At 36.9% G+C, this 21,409-nt stretch overlaps 2 protein-coding genes across 4 annotated transcripts in view; one reads left to right on the top strand and one right to left on the bottom strand.

Annotated features, from left to right (window-relative positions):
* Positions 1 to 21,409, top strand: part of pde12 (phosphodiesterase 12) — a 99,738-nt gene that overhangs the window by 1,962 nt on the left and 76,367 nt on the right. For 2 of the 3 annotated variants that reach the window (XR_011358001.1, XM_069939618.1), the window contains exon 2: positions 1,449 to 1,527. Coding sequence is in view for 2 of the 3 variants with exons in the window: in XM_069939618.1 (XP_069795719.1) it covers positions 1,449 to 1,527 (79 nt within the window). In the remaining variant the exon portion in view is untranslated. Of the gene's footprint in view, positions 1 to 1,448; positions 1,528 to 7,669; positions 13,125 to 21,409 lie in introns of those variants that run through there. The other variant, XM_069939617.1, reaches the window with a different exon arrangement.
* Positions 9,997 to 21,272, bottom strand: LOC138764145 (ADP-ribosylation factor 4-like). Its single transcript, XM_069939619.1, has 6 exons — positions 21,141 to 21,272; positions 17,595 to 17,675; positions 15,743 to 15,852; positions 13,339 to 13,410; positions 12,180 to 12,305; positions 9,997 to 10,901 (listed from the first exon to the last, which is right to left on the bottom strand). Exons 1-6 carry the CDS (start codon positions 21,205 to 21,207, stop codon positions 10,815 to 10,817), a joined length of 543 nt encoding a protein of 180 aa, XP_069795720.1. The 5' UTR covers positions 21,208 to 21,272; the 3' UTR covers positions 9,997 to 10,814.

Below are 21,409 nucleotides of genomic sequence, written 5' to 3'. Positions count from 1 at the left end.
AATCAGGCTTGAGTGGCCAAGTGGAGTTGATACTTTCTTGCACTCTCTCACTCTGTTCTTGTAAGGAATTAATCTATTCTCCCAGTGTTTATCTATTATAACCAGTCATATGATGAGATCTTTTCCTAACCCTGGCTTCCCCTCTACTATAATTGTTTGGGGTCTCGGTCTTCTGTTATCACTCTCCTTCCAGGCAGAACAAGGAAGGAGTTCTCTCTCACCAGCCTCCACATTAAACAAATCATCCTGCATTATTTCCATAATTTTAAACAAGATTTTCTTCCCCTTTCTGACTTCCTGGTCTGTTCTTTTCAACCCTACTTCACCGTCTCATTTTTCTGAAGCAGCTGTAGAAGTTGGAACACCTGCCCTTTTACCTTTTCTCTGCGTGTCATCCTGGGCTGTGTCCCTGTGAAGCAATTCATTTGCACTTCTAATTTAGTATATTCTAATTTGTATTGCCCTTTTCATTGGAGAAACTAAAGGCAGGTTGGATGATTGCTTTGAAGAACTGCTCCTATCAGTTTCCAAGAGGGGCCTAGAGCTTCCAGGTGTCTGTCACTTTAATCCTCTTGTTTTACATCTATTCTGACCTCTGTCAGCCTCTTCCTCTTGATGTACCTCTTGGGTCTGAATGTTGATTTCAACAATTTCAGGTCACTTGCCTTTCCTATTTGTGAAAATTAATGCATGATCATTCGCTTGTTACATTAACTCCTTTTTATCTCCACTGATGCTCCCTACTATTTTAAATTTATATCTTGCCTTCTCCCATTCTCTGCAAATCAAAACTTAATTTTTTTTTTCACTTTCGCACTGATTGGTAATGTTTTTCTCTCTCCATACATATTCCCTCAACTGCAGAATATCTCACATTTTTTTTTTATATAAATTTCAGCTCTTGTTTTGGAGAGTCCCGTTGTGGTATAATTCCACTTACCATTTCTTTGGCAACAATCCTTTATCCAGAACCCTTGGACAGTGTGTTCTGAATTTCGGATTTTTCCGGATTTCAGAAAGCCCACCTGAATTGTACTGCTGTATCCACCCCCAACCCCTTCCAGTTGCCCTGCCAGTCTCGCCCACGCGGCTCGTGCTGCCCCCTCTCTCCCCACTTGCTGGATTTTAGATGTTCAGAAAAGGATCATGTACCTGCATTGGAAAATTCTACTGAGGTGCTGCAAAGGAATGTGACTTCTCTTATTTAAATAATTGCAATTTTGTACTTTACAAATGGAATGATAGGATAATTAAACAATAGATCAGTACTGGATTTTTTAAAGTTCTCAATTACACAATGATCAGATTGCAGAAATTTTTCAAGACTGAACTAAACATTGGTTAACTAAAAATAATTAGCTTCTAAACTGCTGAAATGTCATCAATATTTTACTTTGTTTAAATATTGTATTTATTCAGAATTTTTATTATTTGAAACTTTTATTTAGGTTTGTGTACTTCAGTCTCTTGAAGATTCATCAAGGAAGGTGTGTATTGGTAATACTCATCTTTACTGGCACCCAAAAGGTAAATGTAACATTTAATGTGTTATAATGTTAAAACTATTTCTTTCACCCCACCCTTATGTTAAGAATGTATTTAATTTCTCAATTAAAAATAATTTACATATTGTGGATGTGTTAGCAATGACAGTTCAAAAATCTGTTTTGTGTAAAAGCTAAAAAGTAGTTATTTTATGTTTTATCGGTATGTAAAAGATACCCGACAAGTCACACAATCCAACACATTGTGTGGAACAAGAAAAGAAAATGCTGAAAACAAAGTTGAACTCTTTCTGTAAGGAAAGGAAAAATACAGTAAAACTGATCATTTGTGATCTCGCTATTTGCTTCATCTCTCAGATCAGGTGACATTTGCTATGCTGCTTGACCACTCACCAGGTCCCCGGTTCCCACACTTCCTGTCCGTAGATCATGAAGTCCAAGATAGAAAATTAAAGCAGCAGCCACGTGAAAATGCTCTAATTTAAAGTGAAACTGAATGACAGAGTTGAGCCTATATAAAACACTGGAACCCTTCAGGACCACAATTATTCATATTCGATAACAATGATTTTGGTTGATGTGACCCATTGTAACATTATCAAGTTTGAAAATGACATGGAAGTGGGAATGTGTGTTGTGATGCAAGGGGGCTTCAAAGGAATATGAGCAAGCATTAATGTTGCAGATGGAATACAATGTGGAATTCTCTATTTGATTTAAGTGAAGAATATATCCTCTTCTCGGGGGGGGGGGGGGTGGGAGAAACAAAGCAATGAAAGGGTATGGTTCCAATTTGATCTTCATAATCATTGATAAAGTTTGAAAAATCTTCCCAAATTTTTTCTAAATTAGGGCACTCCCAGAACATATGAATCAATGAAGCTTCAAAGATTTTGCGCATCGCAAAGTGGATTGACATTGCATAAAAATGAGATCATTTGATTTTAGACACATGTATCCTATGCACAACTTTAAACTGCAATATAACAATGTTGTGCACAAAATGAAGAGTCAGCCATCAAGTTAAGAGAGAAAATCCAATCTTGGTCTGAAAATGGTGTATTCAAATTGCATTCTGAATCTTTATGCCAGCATTGATACTTTTTAAATCTAATATTAATCCATGCTGGGAGAACTGCAAATCAAAAAGTAAATCAAGAATTTTTTTCTGAAATCAAAGCTTAGACTGAATTAAATGCTTAACTTGGAAAAAAATTTTTAAATTGTCTATTAGGAAGTTTAAATTTGGCTTTCAATTGATCAAAAGAAGCAAAATTATTTTGAATAAAAAGATCTTTATAACTTTTGATACCTAATCTAAACCATTCCTTAAAATCTGAAGGTTGTAAAGGAGGCTGTAAAAGTTGATTATCTGGCAAGAGAAAAACTAGCCCAAAAATTTCCAAAATTGTGTCTCAACCTTCTCAAGGTTATCAACTTTTTTCCTTATCGGATTTTGTGTCAATTTAGAAAAGGAAAGGGGTAAAAAGGAAACTAAAATTGCCAGCATAGATATTTTTAGAGAAATTCAATAACATTTCTACCCAAGGAAGGAGATTCACTGGTTTGAGTGAGACTCGCAATTTTAATGAAATGGAAAGATAATTCTCCATCCACTCATGCTTGATGGTTACATGATGTAATGTCCTACTTAAACTTGGAGAAAATTAGATAGAACGTTAAAGATATAAAGTTTCAATTTCACAAGCTGCGGGGCCCATTCATAAACCCCTTTCACACTTGCATCCCACTGAATTGGCTGTTCAGTATCCTGGGATAGAAATGGGGGTTTGGCTTTTCACACTTGACCACTCCTAACTGGGACACTGAACGCTTTCACACTTGCAAGGAGCTGTTCTACCTTCTACTGGTGAAGTCTAGATGCATTGAGTGATGGTGAATCTGCCCTAAATCAATGTATTATGATCTTATAATTGAACAAAATTAATCATGCATAATTATAACATAATTAACCTTTATGTACAGTATGAGCCCTTCAGCTCCTGTTGTTATGGTTCAGACCTATATAAAGTTTTATAAGGGACAGTGGGAAAGTGTGAGCAATAGCGGACAATTTTTAAACAGGGTGGGAAAGTTTGGTAGCACGATCACGTACAATTTAAACAGCTTAGGAAAGTTGGTAGCACAACAGGGTAGAATTTATAAATACCATGGGGGCAAAAGCAATGGCAGACCTGCCCTCCCAGAATGCCATGCGGCAGAGAAAGGGCTGTATGCCCAGCTGCATACATTGAGCATTCATAGAGGGTTTCTCTGCCACATGGAATTCTGTGAAGTCAGATCCGCCATTGCTTTTTCCCCCTGCGGTCTTTATAAATTGTACGTTATAGAGCTACCAATTTTCCAATGCTGTTTAAAAATTATCCACTATTGCTATTTATTTCTTCTCTCTCTCCCACTGCGACTTTCCCATGACAGAGTTTATACCTTCATTTTAATCTTCCTGCACTCGCGCAAAAACTTGGGTCGTTTCAATCCTTCAATGCAATTACCTCTTTCACATTTGCCTGATTTGCAACGCTGGCATCTGCAGACGATGGGGATTGTACTAGTTGTCGAAGCCGTAATCCCTGGCGTTGAGCTGTTTTTGCTTTCACACTTGCCATTTTAAAGGCCAATTGGCGTTTGATTCCTGGGGTCACTTGCAAGTGTGAAAGGGGCTATAGATTACTATTATAATTGCAAGATTAAACAACAAAAATAGTGGGCCTGAAGGAGGACGAAGAAGGGTCAGACATGAAGGAAGAATCCAAAGGTTTTGGGAATGACAGATTTGCATGAAGAAATAGAAAGAGCACAAGGGAAGATACAACAAAAAGAGAATTGGTGGACAAAAAATAAAATACGAAACACTATAAACGTACAAGGTGGAGAAGAACATAATGAAGACAAAACAGAAGTATTTTGAGCTAGGAGAAAAAACGCACAAAATACTAGCTTGGCAGCTTAAAACAGAACAAAGAACAGTATTGGCATCAAGGAAAAAGGACAAACAAATTACATATAACCCAACAGAGATCAATGAAAACTTCAAGGAGTTCTACGAGCAATTATATCGAACTGAGAACGAAAGGAAAGAAGACAAAATAGATGAGTTTCTAGCTAAAATTGAACTACCAAAATTGCAAGAAGAGGAGCAAAACAAATTGATAAAACCATTTGAAATAGAGGAAATACAAGATATATTAAAAAAGCTACCGAACAATAAAACGACTGGAGAGAACGTACTCCCAATAGATTTCTATAAAACATTTAAAGACTTATTAATTTCTCCTCTCCTGGAAGTAATGAACTAGATTGAAGAAATACAAAACATGCCAGATTCATGCAAAACAGCAATAATTACAGTAATACCAAAGACAGGGAAAGATCCACTAACACCAGCATCATATAGACCAATATCTCTACTCAACACAAAATATAAGATAATAGCTAAACTATTAGCAAACAGATTGACTGACTGTGCACCAAAAATAGTAAAACTAGATCAAATGGGATTTATTAAGATGAACAACGGACAATATCTGTAAGTTCATTAACTTAATCCATGCAGTACAAGGAAACAAGATGCCAACAGTGGTGGTTGCCTTAGATGCAGAAAAAGCCTTAATTATTTATTCAAAGGACTACAGAGGTTCAACCTACCAGAGAAATATATTAATTGGATTAAAGCATTATATAAGGGACCATTGGTGAAGGGGACAGTAAGTGGATATATATCAAACCAATTTAAATTAAGCAGGTCAACTAGGCAGGGATGTCCACTATCTCCCTCACTGTTCACGTTAGCTATAGTACCCATTGGCAGTACTGATAAGAACAAAATAAAATAAGAGGGATAAAAACAAAAGGAATATAAAATCAGTCTATTTTCAGATGATGTCATAGTATACTAACCAGAATTATCAAGAAAAGAATTACATAAGAAATTGAAGGAATATGGAGAAGTATCGGGGTACAAGATCAACACAAATAAAAGTGAAGCGATACCAATGAATAATGTGGATTTCACAAAGTTTAAGAAAGAATCACCATTTAAATGGCAAACACAAGCAATCCGATACCTAAGTATTCAACTAGATAATAATCTAGGCCACCTATACAAATTATCAGCCATTAATGAAGAAATTACAAGACGACTTAGAACATTGGAAAGATTTACCATTAACACTAATAGGAAGGGTAAACTGCATTAAAATGAATATCTTCCCAAGGATACAATACCTATTTCGATCATTACCAATTCACCTAACAGAGAAATTCTTCAAGGAGCTGAAGAAAATAATATGGAAAGGGGGGAAACCAAGGATAGCACTAGATAACCATATAAATTAACAGAATGGTACAAACAAGGGGGCTTACAGCAACCAAACTTTAAGAATTATTATAGAGCAGCACAATTTAGATACCTATCAGATTTTTATCAAACAAGGGAAAAACCAGATTAGAGCTAGATAAAATAGGAGAGAAGAGACTTGAACATATACTCTAATGTGGGATGAAAAGCTGGTGCAACAGGGGAATTCACTAGTACTGCACCATCTGCTCAACATTTGGAAGAAGATTCACGTAGAAAGGAAAAAACAAATTATCAACTACCAAAATTAATATTGATGCAAAATCAACTAATCCCTTTCACAATACATAACCTTTCCTTTAGAGAATGGGAGAGAAAAAAAGATCAAAAGAATAGAAAATTGTTTTTCGGGAAATAAATTACTATCTTTTGAACAAATGAAGTGCAAATATGGTATAACTCACGGTACAATGTTTGCATACCATCAACTGAAGAACTACTTGAAGGGCAAATTGGGAAGCAGGCTGAAGTTACCAGAAGGAAACAGTTTTGAATATGTGATTACAGACACAATGATAATTAAAAGATTTATAACAAACATGTACATCAAACTACAAGAGAAAGAGAACGATGAAATAAGTTGTAAACCCAAACAAAAGCAGGAACAAGATTTAAACATAAAGATAAAGAATGAAACATGGGAAAAGCTATGCTCCGGAACTATGAGAAATACAATAAACACGAGGTTACGCATGATACAATATAATTGGTTACACAGGCTATACACCTCGCCCCAAAAGTTAAATAAATGGGACCCAACAGTATCAGATAGAAGTTTTCGCTGTAAGAAGGAAACGGGAACAACAGTACATACAATTTGGGCATGTGAGAAAGTGAAAAAGTTTTGGGAAGATCTAAATCCGATATTAAATAAAATCACAAAAAGCAACATACCAAAAAATCCAGAGATCTTTCTTCTAAGTAATATAAGAAGGAAAGAACTTGGACTCGATTTGGATGAAGCACAAAAAAGATTTATTATGATAGCCTTAGCTGTAGCAAAAAAATGTATTACGTCAACCTGGAAATTAGAAGATAGCCTGAGAATACAGCAATGGTACATAGAAACGTATCAATGTATTCCATTGGAAAAAATAACATACAATTTAAGAAATAACATCACAGTATTCGAACAAATTTGGGAACCGTACATGGAACACAACAGAGAAGACCTCCACCACCTAAAATGACAGAATGAGAAGACGACGAAATGAACTGACCTAGTGTGTAAAAGTAGATGACACAATTTTCTTATTTTCATTGTGTGATGACATTGTTTAATGTATCATACATGTTGAGCATTGAGTGGGTGGGAGGGAAGGGAGGGGGAAAAGGGGAGAAAAATACACTGTATATTCAAGAGGGAAAAAAATGTTAAACAGAAATAATATTAGGAACAGAAATTTTCCTTGCTGACTAATATTTTCTACTGGTCACCAGACAGCATTTCTTAAAAATAAAAATTCAATTTCGGAAAAAAAAACCTAAAATGTGTAGATTTCATTAACGAGCAATAATACTTTGATAGATCTTTAGTTCTCTTAAAACTTTAACTCTGGCATGATAAATAGACTGGTAAACACAAAAGAGAAGTTTTTTTATATTCAGATCATTCTTGAGAGATTTCCTTTGTGTTAAAGTAGTTGATTAGTTGTGCAATTCATAAGAAAACAATAGGATTTGTCACATATTTATAATTTGCATTTTGGAATTTATTTTTCTTCATAACTGACAACTTTTCTAACACTTGTCGAAAGTGAGTATTTCTTGCACTTTTTTTTTTAAGGAGGACACATTCGTCTTATTCAGATAGCAATTGCATTGCAGCATCTTCAACAAATTACTTCAGAGATCTATCCTAATACACCAATAATCTTTTGTGGTGACTTTAATAGTACTCCAAATTCAGGATTGTATGATTTTGTTACCAAAGGAAATATTTCAACAGAACACCAAGACTGGATTTCAAATGGTGAAGAAGAAGAATGCAGAATGTCTCTCACTCACTCCTTAAAACTGAAAAGTGCTTGTGGAGAACCCGCTTACACTAATTACGTAGGAGGCTTCCAAGGTTGCTTGGATTACATTTTCATGGATGCGAATATGCTAGAGGTTGCTCAAGTTATTCCTTTACCAAGTCACGAGGAAATCACCTGCCATTTGGCCCTGCCAAGTGTTTCACATCCATCAGATCATATTGCACTTATCTGTGATCTGAAATGGAAATGAAAACTCTTGCATTCACTACTAATGTAAAAAAACCAAACTGGAACATGATTACCAATTGTATCTGACCGGATTTGTGATGAATGCAAAGAAGTTATTTGTAAGTAGAAACTTAAAGTAAATTTTAAGAACTGTATAATTTGGCTGATTTCACAACATGGCTAGAATTTACCTCTAAATATTGCTCTGGTCAAAATCCAACCACATGCCTACAGCTGATGAAGATATCAAATATGGAATCAGCATTTATGATTCAACACATTTATGAATACTCATATGGAAACTGAGATTCAAAATTGTCAGTGAAGTTTAACCTTCATATAATTTCCAAATTTATAGTGATTTAAATATAATGAATGTTTCTGGTTTATGCTGAGAATGTATTTTGGAATATCCAAAAAGCACAACAAATGATTGGGTGGCTAATAATAAAATTATTGCATTAAAATAAAGATTTCAAATACGGTACTATGTAATGATCCTAGACATTAGCAGGTAAATATGATTTGAGGAAGTGCAAAACATCAGATGGGTTACAGAAAATTAGCACTTTGTGTTTCAATTTTGTGGAAGAATGCCAAAAAAAATGGGGATACAATTTTGATCTAGTTTTAACAGGAATTTTTTTTTTAATAAATGGTACATGTACAAAATCTTTTATCTGAAAACCTAACATTTTTCCATGGATGTTGTCTGCACACCAAAGCTTACATTTGGTGCCAAACATAACAAGCAAAAAGAATAAAGTATCCAAATTTATGGATAAATCAATGCAGGAAATGAAACTTATGGATATATGGAGGAGACAGCACCCAAAAGAGAAGGAATATTCATATTACTCGAGCAGGCATAAAACATCCTCAAGGATTGATACATTTTTGTGTCGGCTCATATTCAAGGGAGAGTCAGGAAAACTGAGTATAAAGCTAGACTACTTTCAGATCATTCACCCCTGCTATTAGCAATAGAACTGGAGGACATCCCACCAAGAACATATAGATGGAGGTTAAACCCCATGCTACTTAAAAGGCAGGAATTTCTGTATTTTGGAATATCCAAAAATGCAGACACCTTCATTCCTATGTTCCTTGCTCTTTATTACTCAAACTCATCTCCAAGAGTTTCATTAAAACCTCTACATTCAACCAAGTTGCTCACTCTCATAGCACCCATTTAAGCTTGCTGCTAATTTTTTCTGGTTATGTTCCTGTCAAGTGACTGCAATTACCATAACGTGGAAATTATTGTCTGCACAAAACTTAGATTTTTAACAAATGGCACTTGGGTAGAATCTATATTTAAATTTTTAATTATGCATATTGTAATGTTGCAGACAAATTGAAACCCAGTAGTTTTCAAAAGCAAAGACAATAGGACCAGATTTAGAGGTACTAAACTTGTACATAATCAGCTTTGGGTTAGTGGTAGATTTTTTTTTAATATAAAAGTTCTTTATTTTTTCATTCAAAATGCCTGTGGATATTGTGCAAACTCAGCATGTTACACTTCTGTTGAGTGATGTCACTCAATGAGCCTAACCAGTTATACTTCACACTACAACTCATCTTTTGCAACAAGTCCAGAAGAAAAATCAAAGCATAATTTGTTTAAATGCCTTTGAAATGTCTATTAATTGTATCTTGCGCATCATCTTGAATATTAGATTATATTAAATTAATATTCAAATCAATTAAATTGACAATTTCATATAAACTTTTATTTCACAAGATTTATGTCAATAGATTGACATAATACTTTTCATTATCCAAATTTTGATTTTCCAGTTTCATTAAGACTTACCCATTCAAGGGCAAATAAACCAATGTTAATTATATTACACTGAATAACACCACACACTGATATCAAAAGCAACGTGCAACATTTAGAAAAGTTACAACTTTCAATTTAATATCACCCAAGTGATAGAAATGCTAACATGAAAGTAAGTATGCTGAAGAACTGTATTTATGTTGTTAAAAGTTACACTGCAATAATGTGCAGAACTTGTTACTTATCTATTAACAAAAAAACATTGTTTGCAGCGTGAAAAATACAAAATAATGGATGGATGTGGTCTACTGAAACTGGTTATACCTATATTGCCAAAATCAGGTGTCTAACTGTCTATTTTCACCAAGTTAAAAGACCTTCCATGTTGTTGCAACACCACACAACTGGAATGCTCTGGCCAGCATGTTGCACAGAACTATAAAGTCAAAGCAATTTTTGTGCAGTGAATTCTCTGTGAAAATATGCTTTTCCTGATTCCAAAATTTGTATTCACCACTACTCAAATAGTTTCAGAAACCACATCCAATATTACTAAAATTAAATTACCTGGCATTCATTTTCACAAAATTGAATGGCAGTAATACATTTTCCAGAAGTCCAAAAAGAGTAAAAAATGATAAAACAATTGATCATTAGATACAAATGCATTTGATGTTAGTTATGGAATAAAACTTGACTTCAACTGGAAGAAATGGAGGTTTTCACAAGATAATTTAATTATCTGTTTAAACTGGCAGAAATCCATCATGAATGTTGGCCATATTGAAGAGTTCAAAAGTCAAGCTGTGCTGCCCAAATAAAAGCTCCAGAAACCACATTATTTTAGAGTTGAAAACTAGTTAACAACCCAAGGTGAAATTACCAAAGAAGTCCCATTAAATAAAACAGTTGCAAATTAAATTGTGACGCCAGGCCTAGGATTTTGATAGTTCAGTTGACAGCCAGTTAAGTCCTTCATACAAGCCAGTTCCTTTTGTAGCACTAGTACCCTGAACGTACCACTGTTTAAAAAATAAAAAAAAAGGTATCAGATAATAACTAAAATGTAAATCTACTTATCAAATCTAATAGAAAAACATTTTAGAAATGGTAATTAATAGTTTTTTTCTACATTTCTTACAATTAAAGTTGAGAAAATACTTCACAAAATGGATTTATTTTGAACGAGCCAGAACAATAAATGTTACACTTAGAATATTGTAACTAGACATTTTCAAGCATAATAAATCATTGGTATTAAGATCAGGTAACAATATCTGGAATTGTTTTGTTCTTACAGATTAATTTAACCCAAATTGAAAACCTCTTGTATACAACTTTACACATCACCCACCTAAAATTCTTAAATTCATCTACTGAGAAATTGCTGACCATTTGAACTCTTATGTTCAGAGTGAAATGTTTCAAAAAATACACATTCATGACTGACACACCTTTGGCTTGCTAAAACACTAAAGCCAATAAGGCTCTTCAGATTCTACAAATATTGTTCATACTGCTTCATATTTCCAGTGTTTACATCTGTAAAAAGGAAACATCTTCATCCAAATATTTCTCCAAATCCATATTTTGATAAACCAGCTAAATCTGGATTTATGGACCCTTGCAACTAAATTAAATTTTCTTATCTATTGATATTGGTAAGATGTACAAGCAGCACATGATTAGATCACCTGAATGTTGCACCCTAGGAGTGAAAATTTTCCAACCAGTGTTTTGTCATCTTAAAATCTGCTATCGTCTTACAAGCTAGATGAAAGATGACATAGCAATTTATGAAAGCCATTGAGAGGATGGATAGCTAGTGCCTTTTTTTTCCCCCCAGGGCAAGAATAGCAAATACCAGAGGATATCTGTTAAAGATGAGTGCAGGAATATTTAGGGGGGAAACATCAGAAGCAAATTTTTTTTTTTAAATAAAAAATGAGTGCCTGGAATGTATTGCCAGGGGTGGTGATGGAAGGAAGGAATATTTTAAAACTTAGATAAACATATGGATGTAAAAAAAAAAGACTATGGGCTGCAAAGTTGGGAAAATTAGATTGATATGTGGAAGTTTATATAGGTTGTCACAAGGTTGTAGGCTGAAGGGCCCATATTGTGCTTTTAAAATTCTATATAATCACATTAAAGGAACATAGACCGTAAAAAGTTAAATAATACCTGCAACACATACCTTGAATGCTGAAATAATAATAAATACTAAATCATCTGTTAACAGCATGCAAAGTGTTAATTACTAATGTTTACAATCCCACAGTTCTATACAAATTTCTTACAGGATTGTTATGAAGGTTCCGGAGTCCTAATTTTTCTGTTACTTCACTGATGCTCAAGGCATTTGGCAAGTCCTGTTTATTGGCAAACACTAATAAAACTGTGTCTTTCAATTCATCTTCTAGAAACTAGAAAAAAAACAAGTGGATACAAAAATACAGGATGAATAATGAGATTTTACATTTGATAGGCTGCTTATACATCAAATTAAACCTCGGATGAACTAAACATTCGCCTTGGCTACTGAAAGTGCTCAATGCAAAAGTCTTACACTAACGGCCCTGTATCCGGCTGCATGATTCACCCTAATTTTTCCAGCTCCAAACTGAAATTCTTATTCAATTGAAACATCTGTTTCAAAAGTTAATTTAGCAGACTTGTTTGGTACCAAGTCATGACAATGATTTCTGAACAGCCAAATATAAAAGAAATACAAATTTAAGTTGTCTGTTTCATCATTGAGACTCTCTACTTTCCTGCCCAATCTGTATTTTCTATACAGTAAAAAAAAATCAAACCTTAATTACATTTAATGACTCCATATCAAGTGAGCTTACTAGCTGAAAATTCCAAAAGTTCTGAATCTCCCACAAGATGAATTTCCTGCTCATCCCAGTCTCAAGTACAGGCATCCCCAGGTTATGAATGAGCACTTTCCAGGGACTGTTCATAACCTGAAAATGTTGTAAGGTCATAAATGAACAAAAACTTGGAGAGGATCACAATGACAGCTGTGAGGGAAAAGCAGGAAGGTACAAGAAGAGCAACCAATAGTAGGCCTCGATGATACAGTAAGCAAACCAGTGAATCTACTCAACCATGCTCTGCCCGACCCAGCCCTGTTCGAAAGTGTTGAAATATATGTGTGCCTGCAGCAAGCATTTCATTTCACTGAATCAGTGTGTGTATGTATAATGATAAATTATAAACTATCATTTTTTTGAGAACTCTTGTTTCTTCCTCTCTTGAATGCCATTGTTATATTTGCTGTTTTCCAACAAATATTTACATTACTGGCACATGGCTTCAACTTTCCCACAACTCAAATGGAAATAACATTGAATATCTGTACAAATCAATTGAGATTTAATATTGTATCTACAAGAGTATTTATTTTAACAGATGAAAAGGTACCAAACATAAATGTCAATAGGTGCATACCATTTTTCTCAATTCTTCTGCTGCTTCCGGAATTCTTTCACGATCATTACTATCAACCACAAAAATAAGGCCCTGTCACGTTAGAAGAAATATGTATGAGATTTAGTTTGAAAAAAGAGAATAGAAATTCTTATAAATCATATTCACCTATGGGGCATGTGGCAGCACAGTTGGTGTAACTCCTTGACTGGGCCAGCGGTCAGAATCCCACCTCTGTAAGGAGTTTATACATTTTCCCCATTTCTGCAGGGGTTTCCCCCTGGGGGAGGAGTGGGTGGGATGGGGAGGTGATGCTTTGGTTTCCTACCACCATTCGGAAGTAGGTTAATTGGGTGTAAATTGGGCAGCAGACTCATGGGCCGAAATGGGCTGTTACCGTGCTACAGGTCTAATTTTTTTTTTACATTAAATTTAATTTTTAAAAAATCTTTGTACTTAAAACAGTTAAAATGTAACAACATGTTTTTCTTTAAAAAAAGTTAAACAAATTTGCCCACAATAAGCAACTATAATCTGGAGTCATTCATCATGGAACATGCCCTTCAGTCCAACTAGTCCATGCTAACCAATAAGGTAAACTGGGTTAATCCCTCTTGGTCTATATCCCTCCCATCCATAAATCTGTCCAAATGCCTTTTGAATGTTGTTACTATGCCCATTTCTACCAATTCCTCGATCTGCTCATTCCAGATGCAGTCCACATTCTGAGTGGGGAAAAAAAGCCTCTTGGATCCCTCCTACATCTCCCCACTCACATTAAACCCATCTAGTTCAGGAATCATCTACCCTTGGGAAAATTAAAACAGAGTATATACTTGTCTATTTCTCATGATTTTGAATGCCCATTAAGATCATCTCCCTTCACTCTTCTGAATAAAGACCTAGCCTATCTTGTCTCTTCCCACAACTCAACCCTTCCAGTCCTGCCAACATCCTGGTAAATCTCTTCTGGACCCCTCACAATTTATTGATGTCCTTCCTATAGCTTGGCAACTAGAATCCCACACTTTACTCTGTTGCTCACCAACACCTTGAACAGCAGAATCACGAGTTCCCAACTTTTGTACTCGATACCCTCTCCAAGAAGCCATTTTAACTATCTTATCTACCCAAGATAACCCTTTCAAGGAACTATTCACCTGAACCCCTATTCTGTTTTATAATACTCTCCAGGGCCCAACCATTCATTGTGCAAGTTCAACCTGATTTGGCTCAGCAAAGTGCAATGCCTCACACTTGTCACAGTTAAATCCCATTTACCCTCCTTGACCGAGATCTTGTTATTCATGAGACACAATCTGCCATGCTGACTGGACTATCCAAATGTTGACCAATCCTATCCCTTAGAAAACTCAAGCAATTTTTCAAATATTGACTAGCTTGTAGTTGCCTGGCTTGTCCTTGCTGCCTCTTTTAAAGAATGGTACAACAAGACCTCCAGTCTTCCACCAAAGGCCAAACATATTTCAGCAGGAGGCTCTGAAATTTCTCCCGCTCTTCCTACAAGAAGAGATTATAGACTTCATCAGTCCACTTTAATATGCTCCAAGGCTGCCAAGATCTCCCCAGTAGTTTTAATGTGATTCTGTACTTCGTCACTCACTTACTCCAATTCCTTGGCTTGACCTCCTTTCACAGTAAAGGCCGATGAGAAGTTCAAAAATCGCACACATCTCATCTGGCTCCACACCAAGGCGGCCATGCTGATCTTTATTGGCATCACTTTTCTCACTAGCCACCCTCTTTTTTTTAAGATATACCTGCAGAATCTTTTGGGATTCTCATTTGTTCACCAGCTCCATCCCTTACCTTCCTCATTTCCTTCTTAAGCATTTTTCTACATTTTGAACCCCTCCCCCATCCTCACCTACCACTCCACCAGCCTCTGCATACAAAATCATCCACTGGAATTTACAGTAGTTACCACAGAATCCCACCACTCGGCATTTTTCCTTCTCCCCTTTCGGCCTTCCGCAGGGACCAGTCCTTCCGCGATTTCCTCGTGCACACATCCCTCCCCACCCGTTGCACCCCCAGCACCTTCCCTTGCGCCCACAGGAGGTGCAACACTTGGGTCCATGCCTTCTCCATCTCCACAGTCTGGGGCCCCAAACAGGCCTTTCACATGAAGCAACACTTGTCCATCCAGAGAACTTTTTTTAAACTGCATCCAATGCACCCTTAATATTTTCTACATCGAAGAGACCTTTAACCCCTGGTGCATTTTGAAGGGTGGGAAGAAACCAGAGCCCCTGGGGAAAGCCCATGCAGACACAGGGAGAATATACAAACTCCTTAAAGACAGTGTGGGATTTGACACCCAGTCCCGACTGCTGTCACTGTACTAACCACCACACAACCATGCTGCCCCTATGATCTTATGATCTATCCAGTGATGAAATACCTGAGTGTTCTGGAAATAGTGCTTCCACAAGGACCTAATTTTGTCTTGGCCACCAACATCCCACACAGTGAAGCATGTGTTGCAATATTCCACAGTTTCTACATTAAATCCTAAAAAAAAAAGTTTCATAACTAAACTAAAATCATTCAGAATATTAACTAACAAATATCTTATATATTTTTTACTGATAATCAAGTTTGCATTAGCTACACTTTTAGACTTTTTAAAACTTGCATATGAGAAATAGCTCTGTACAAAGATATATTATTACAAGATTACATTGTTTCTTTGTAAATTTTATACATCTGTCAAGAAACATTGGCTCTGAATAAAATACCTCTTTTCAGTAACTGCATTAATCCTTTTATTTTGGCATATTAAAAGGAATAAAGCATTATAGTTCTTAATTCAAATGTTCCAGAAACCCAATATTTAACTTTAATTTAAATTACCAGCTATTTTCAGGATAATAATATTCTAAAACAACCAATTAATTTGATTAAGATCTTTTGGTGCAATCGAAGAATAGTCTAAATAACTAGCACTGGAAATAATTTTCGGTATGCTGAGAGTAATTTCATGTGTGATCTTCCTAATTTTCAATTTCCAATCTTTGAAATTTTAATTTCCTATCAACTGTTCTTATTTAAGAACTAAACTGTGTTCCAGCCAAGTTGCACATTAGTTTTCATGTCAAATCAGTTTCCATTAATCCAGTTTACATTCTTTCTATGAAATGATTGTGGTTATAGATTCTGATAGCTCTGGAGATCAGAAGCTGCCATATTTAACATCTTTCTCACTGTTAAAATTAACACTGAGTGCAGGGGCAGAGCCAAGTTATGCCGAGCTGAGAGATGGGATGCATTCCTTCATTCAATTTGTTCTCGAACAAATTTTGCCACATTTATTTTAACTAAACATGTTATGTGTGTATTTTTTTTTAAATCATTTTTGAATATTTAAATCCATCTCAACTATTGTTAAATATTTCCAAACTTTGCATCTAATCAATTCATCAGCTGGCATTAAAACTTTCTGTCGCTTACCAAGGAAATACATTAAACATCTGCCACATCACAGACATTATACTTGAAAGATATGTCACTGTTATCAATGAACAAATCCCATTTATTCTCCAGGGTTTTTATTTACTACTTTTGCCTTCCAACACCAAACTGCACACTCACCAATCTTCTTCCAATTAGTTTAAAAAAAAAGACCCAACACATGCCCAGCAGATTAATATGTCAAGATCTGTTAAAAACTTCCAATTACTGATCCACTCATCAAGCATCTTAGAAAAGTTCCCAATAAAAATATACAAGGGATTTTGATTGACTCAATAAGATCAATTTGATGAGAAGGGAAAAAAGTGAAGAGTCAACAAATAAAACTCCAATAATATTCAAGAGAAAATGCAAATATATTTTCTTAATAGGTTATTAACAACCTCATATAATTAATATTCCTATACAAAGTGGTGAATGGAGCTTAGAATATCACACAAACCTTCCTCCCCTTCCATCAACTTCATCTACACTTCCCAATACCTTGAAAAGGCAGCCAGCACACTGAAGGGGAAAAGGTTAGAGCATGAAATCACCTATTAACTGGTTCAAAGACAGCTTCTTCTCCCTGCACCCATCTAGCTCCAGAAAGAAGTTTACATGTCCCCAAGCTGCTCGTTATATACTCTTCCATCTTTTCATAGTAAAACTACAAAGTGGATGAACAAGAACCCATTTGTACTGCTGCATGTACGTGAGAGTTGACTTGGTGGATTGATCGCAAAACAAACTTTCATTGTACAAGGAAATGTGATAATAACTAGAACTTAATTCACACTTACCAATAGTTGGAATAGTTGTTACAACATCCCCTAGTTTCAGATTATACAAGATGGTTGTTTTGCCAGCTGCATCCAAACCAACTAGAACAAAAAAAACCAAATAAGTTTATTAAAAATATCATACCATGGTCGATAACAAAGCTGTTTTTTTTTGGTATGGGCCAAAGTGAGTATACCGACAGATTTCACGGAGATAGGTCAAGTCAATGAATGAGAGAACATTGTATATAATGCAGAAAAATGTGCAGTTATTCACTTTGTTGGAAAGGTCGGGCATTTTTTTTAAAAAGTACAAGATGTGTGGACAATCGGTCGGGAGTAATACTTGCAGAAGGCAGAAAGGGATGAGAAGAGGTAGATGTGGCTGGTGGTGGAGGTTGCAGCTTGTGTAAAATGGCAAAGGTTGATGTACTAAATGCAAACACTGATGGGACAAAAGGTGACACCTTATCCTTTTGCTGCATGGAAGGTTGGGTGAGGGAGAAGAGGCAAGAGCAGAATTCTGAAACAGAGGAACCACAGGAGACAGCTTCACTGACTACAGTGGAGGGTTAGCCAGATTCTCTGATAAAGCAGGACATTTCAGCTGTCCTGAAATTGAAGGCCTCATCTTGAGAACAGGTGTGATGGTACAGAAACTGAGAGAAAGGGGTGGCATCCTTACAGGAGACTAGGTGGGAGTCTAAGTAGCTGTGAGTTTGTAATAAATGTCAGTATATAGCTAGTCTACTGCAGTGGAGACCGTTGAGAAAGGGGAGAGAAAGAAAAAAAATTGTTTGTAAAAGTGCAGCCTTTCCCCAGAGGCAGCTAAACTGCAGTGGCTTATCTTTGGTAAAGAGCGTGTAAAGTAAATAAATGTGCCAAATATTCCTCCCTAAACCTGTTCTACCAGATTCATATTGAGTGAAAACTTTGTTGAAATGCTACATCTGAGATATAGGTAGGCTGGCCCAGCTCAATTTGATTCAGGGAAATGCAGCTGGTTGAGAATGAACAGGTCAGGTGTAGTCTGAGGCTTGACCGAGATGGGAGGGTATTACAATTTCAAAGATGACTCAACATCAGGCACAGAACTTGGATGAGAACCATTAAACTCCCCATTGCCTAACAATCTCCATTGTCTCTCAAGTTGCCGTCAGTAGCAATAGGGGAAATATTGTGTACTCTTAGTGCATTCTATAAATTTAAGTTTCAAGTTTACCTCAATGCTGTGCACCCTTGGGCATCATTGACATGTTTGGCTCAGTACAAGCTTGATGATCCAGAAGGGAATGCAGGGTTCACTTTGCCTTAGCCTGTGATGTACTATCTCAGTGTCTGTTCAAATTTGCCTTAATGCCACAAGTAGATAGTGATAATCAAACAGGGAACATTCAGCAAATGCTCCCCAGGATCAGTGAATATTATTGAGGTAGCATTGGAAGAGGTGGGCAAAGTTACAAAAGGCTACTTAGGTAATGGATGTCAAATCAGCATCACACAGAAGCATGATATTTACCATTAATCAAAACAATCAGAAGTATTCAGCCTTAGTTCTGACTTGTTCAGTCCTTAACAGCTCAGAGCAATCTTGTTGCTCCATTCATTTTTCCTTGTAATCTGTGCTTCACGGCAAGAAAAACATCAGGGAAGAAGGTAACAAGAGTTTGAATGGGCAAAGATTGTTCAGAATTGAAGTTTGAAGGCCTACTAACAAAAAAAAGATAGTGAGGAAAGAGCCTGGAGGTAAAAGTTTACACTACAGAAAAATTATGAAAAAAATGCAATACAAGCCAATGTATTTAGAAACTAAAAGTTCAGCCAGGAGTCAAATAGATTTTGAGTAATATGGTGGCAGACCAGTTAGTTTGAGTTTTATCCTGATTCGCGTGCTGCATATGTGGAATCTGCACTTTCACCCTTCCCATAATCGTTTGCAATACAAGTTTTTAAACCAGATTCTTTAGTCACCTCCCAGATCCCAAGGATACACATCTTAAAGACGCTTTGGCAAGTTGTGTGCCAACTGTAACTGACCACTGACCACCTAGTAATCAAGGGAGATCGTGGATACTCAAAATGAGTTTCGGGCCTGCAGGAAAGCATGGACAGTGGACTGATGCAATTGGGCAAGTGGGAGTGACATGGGCCTTTTGAAGCATAGTGCAAAAGATTTCAGAAAGTTAACATAGGAACTCAAGGTTCTGTCACTTTGTTACAGAAAAAATGGTTTAATTTTCCTTTCTTAGCTGGAATGATTTGAAAACTTGTTATAGACATACACAATTGATGAACAGATAGACAAAATAATGGCCACAATAAGAAATGAAGAGTTGGAGATTATGCAGAAAGAAATTACATCCATTGAGGGTATAGTTAATATTTTTATTTTTAAAAAGCACTAGTTTGTGGGTTAATTTTATGTCAGTTATTGCAGGAATAACAAGGGAACTAGGGCATCAGGATATTAATAGAAATGCAGTTGAAAGTGCATTAGGACAGCAAAGATGGGGGGAAAAATTAAGAAAAGCAAGGACCAATTATATGTAAAATTATTAAATTCTTGCAGTTTTTCACTACACAGGTTTGTAAAGTTGCAACTGAAATCAATGGCCAGCCGAAATATGTACAAACATTGTCACTGACAAAAAGTTAAAACTTGTGATCCATCCCAAGTGCAGTGAAAATGATCTCATTCCTCCTCTTTGATTAGTGAATATTTTAAAGGACTGTTAAGCACTTTTAAAGGGATCAAATCAAATACATGACAGCAAGTGGGGGGGGGGGGGGGAAACACTTACAGAAATTGACCAATTTCAGTAGATTTAATAAAAGGAGAGGTTGGCGTTTTGGAAGGGAAGTGGCGAATTAAGTGCGGTGATATATTACAGAATAGAGATCTTGACATCTTGCCAATTCGTAAAATAGCCCGTGGGTGAAGGGGTTTGGTGTGAAATGAGATATGGATCAGAGTTGGGAACGCTTCTCAAAACTCACTTCCACACCACATCTGAACTTTCGATATCTCAATTAAACACCCCTACCAGGACATTCCTGTATTTACTGATGCCTCTCCTGTCTTTAAAAAAAAAACCACACCCTCCTCACCATCGTCTTCATTCTGAGTTCCCATAGACAGAGACGGGAAATCATCCCATGAACACTAAAATTACCCGACTGGACTCCGAATGGGTCTTTGCACAGTCCAGGCTCTGAACACCGAACTCACCATCTCCAGGACAGGCGGGCAAGTTTATCCTCCTAAAACAGGCTGCCAGCCCAATGCACAGGACCTGAAAGTGGAGAGGGCAACGTGGGGTGGGGGGGGCGAGCCCGACCTCACACCAACTCTTCCTGACCTCACGTGAAACGCAGCGGGCCGGGCTCTCCAATCCTGGGCTGGGCAGAGTCAGTCGGCTTTGCCAGCCTTGGTCAAGCCGGCGCAGGAACACCTGAAGCAGCCAGAGGCGCCGCAGTCAGCCGAGCACCTGAACAATGGGGGCGCCGGGGCCTGTTAACCCCGCTCGCCTCTCCGCCAACACGATGCCAGTGACGCCGACAGCTCACCCATCAGTATCCTCATCTGCCTCTTGCCAAAGAGGTTCCTGAAAAGGCCGGAGAGAACGATACCCATGGCGGACCGATCAGCCGTTGCCTCCCGTCTGCTCTGCCACGTCGTCAGCGGTTACCACAACACTTCCAACGGGGACGCGGTGACGTCATGCCGCAAAGCGACTCCAGCGCGTCGTAAAGCAGGTGGTGGGGAGGGAGGGCAAGGCCCGCCCAATTTAACGGTCGTGTGGGTCGCACGTCGTCAGATCCTAACAGTTGAGGGG

This window comes from Narcine bancroftii, chromosome 5 (genome assembly GCF_036971445.1).
Source record: "Narcine bancroftii isolate sNarBan1 chromosome 5, sNarBan1.hap1, whole genome shotgun sequence".
Taxonomy (NCBI): Eukaryota; Metazoa; Chordata; class Chondrichthyes; order Torpediniformes; family Narcinidae; genus Narcine; species Narcine bancroftii.
The sequence above is the reverse complement of the archived record's forward strand: the minus strand, read 5'-3'. Positions and strand labels throughout refer to the sequence as shown.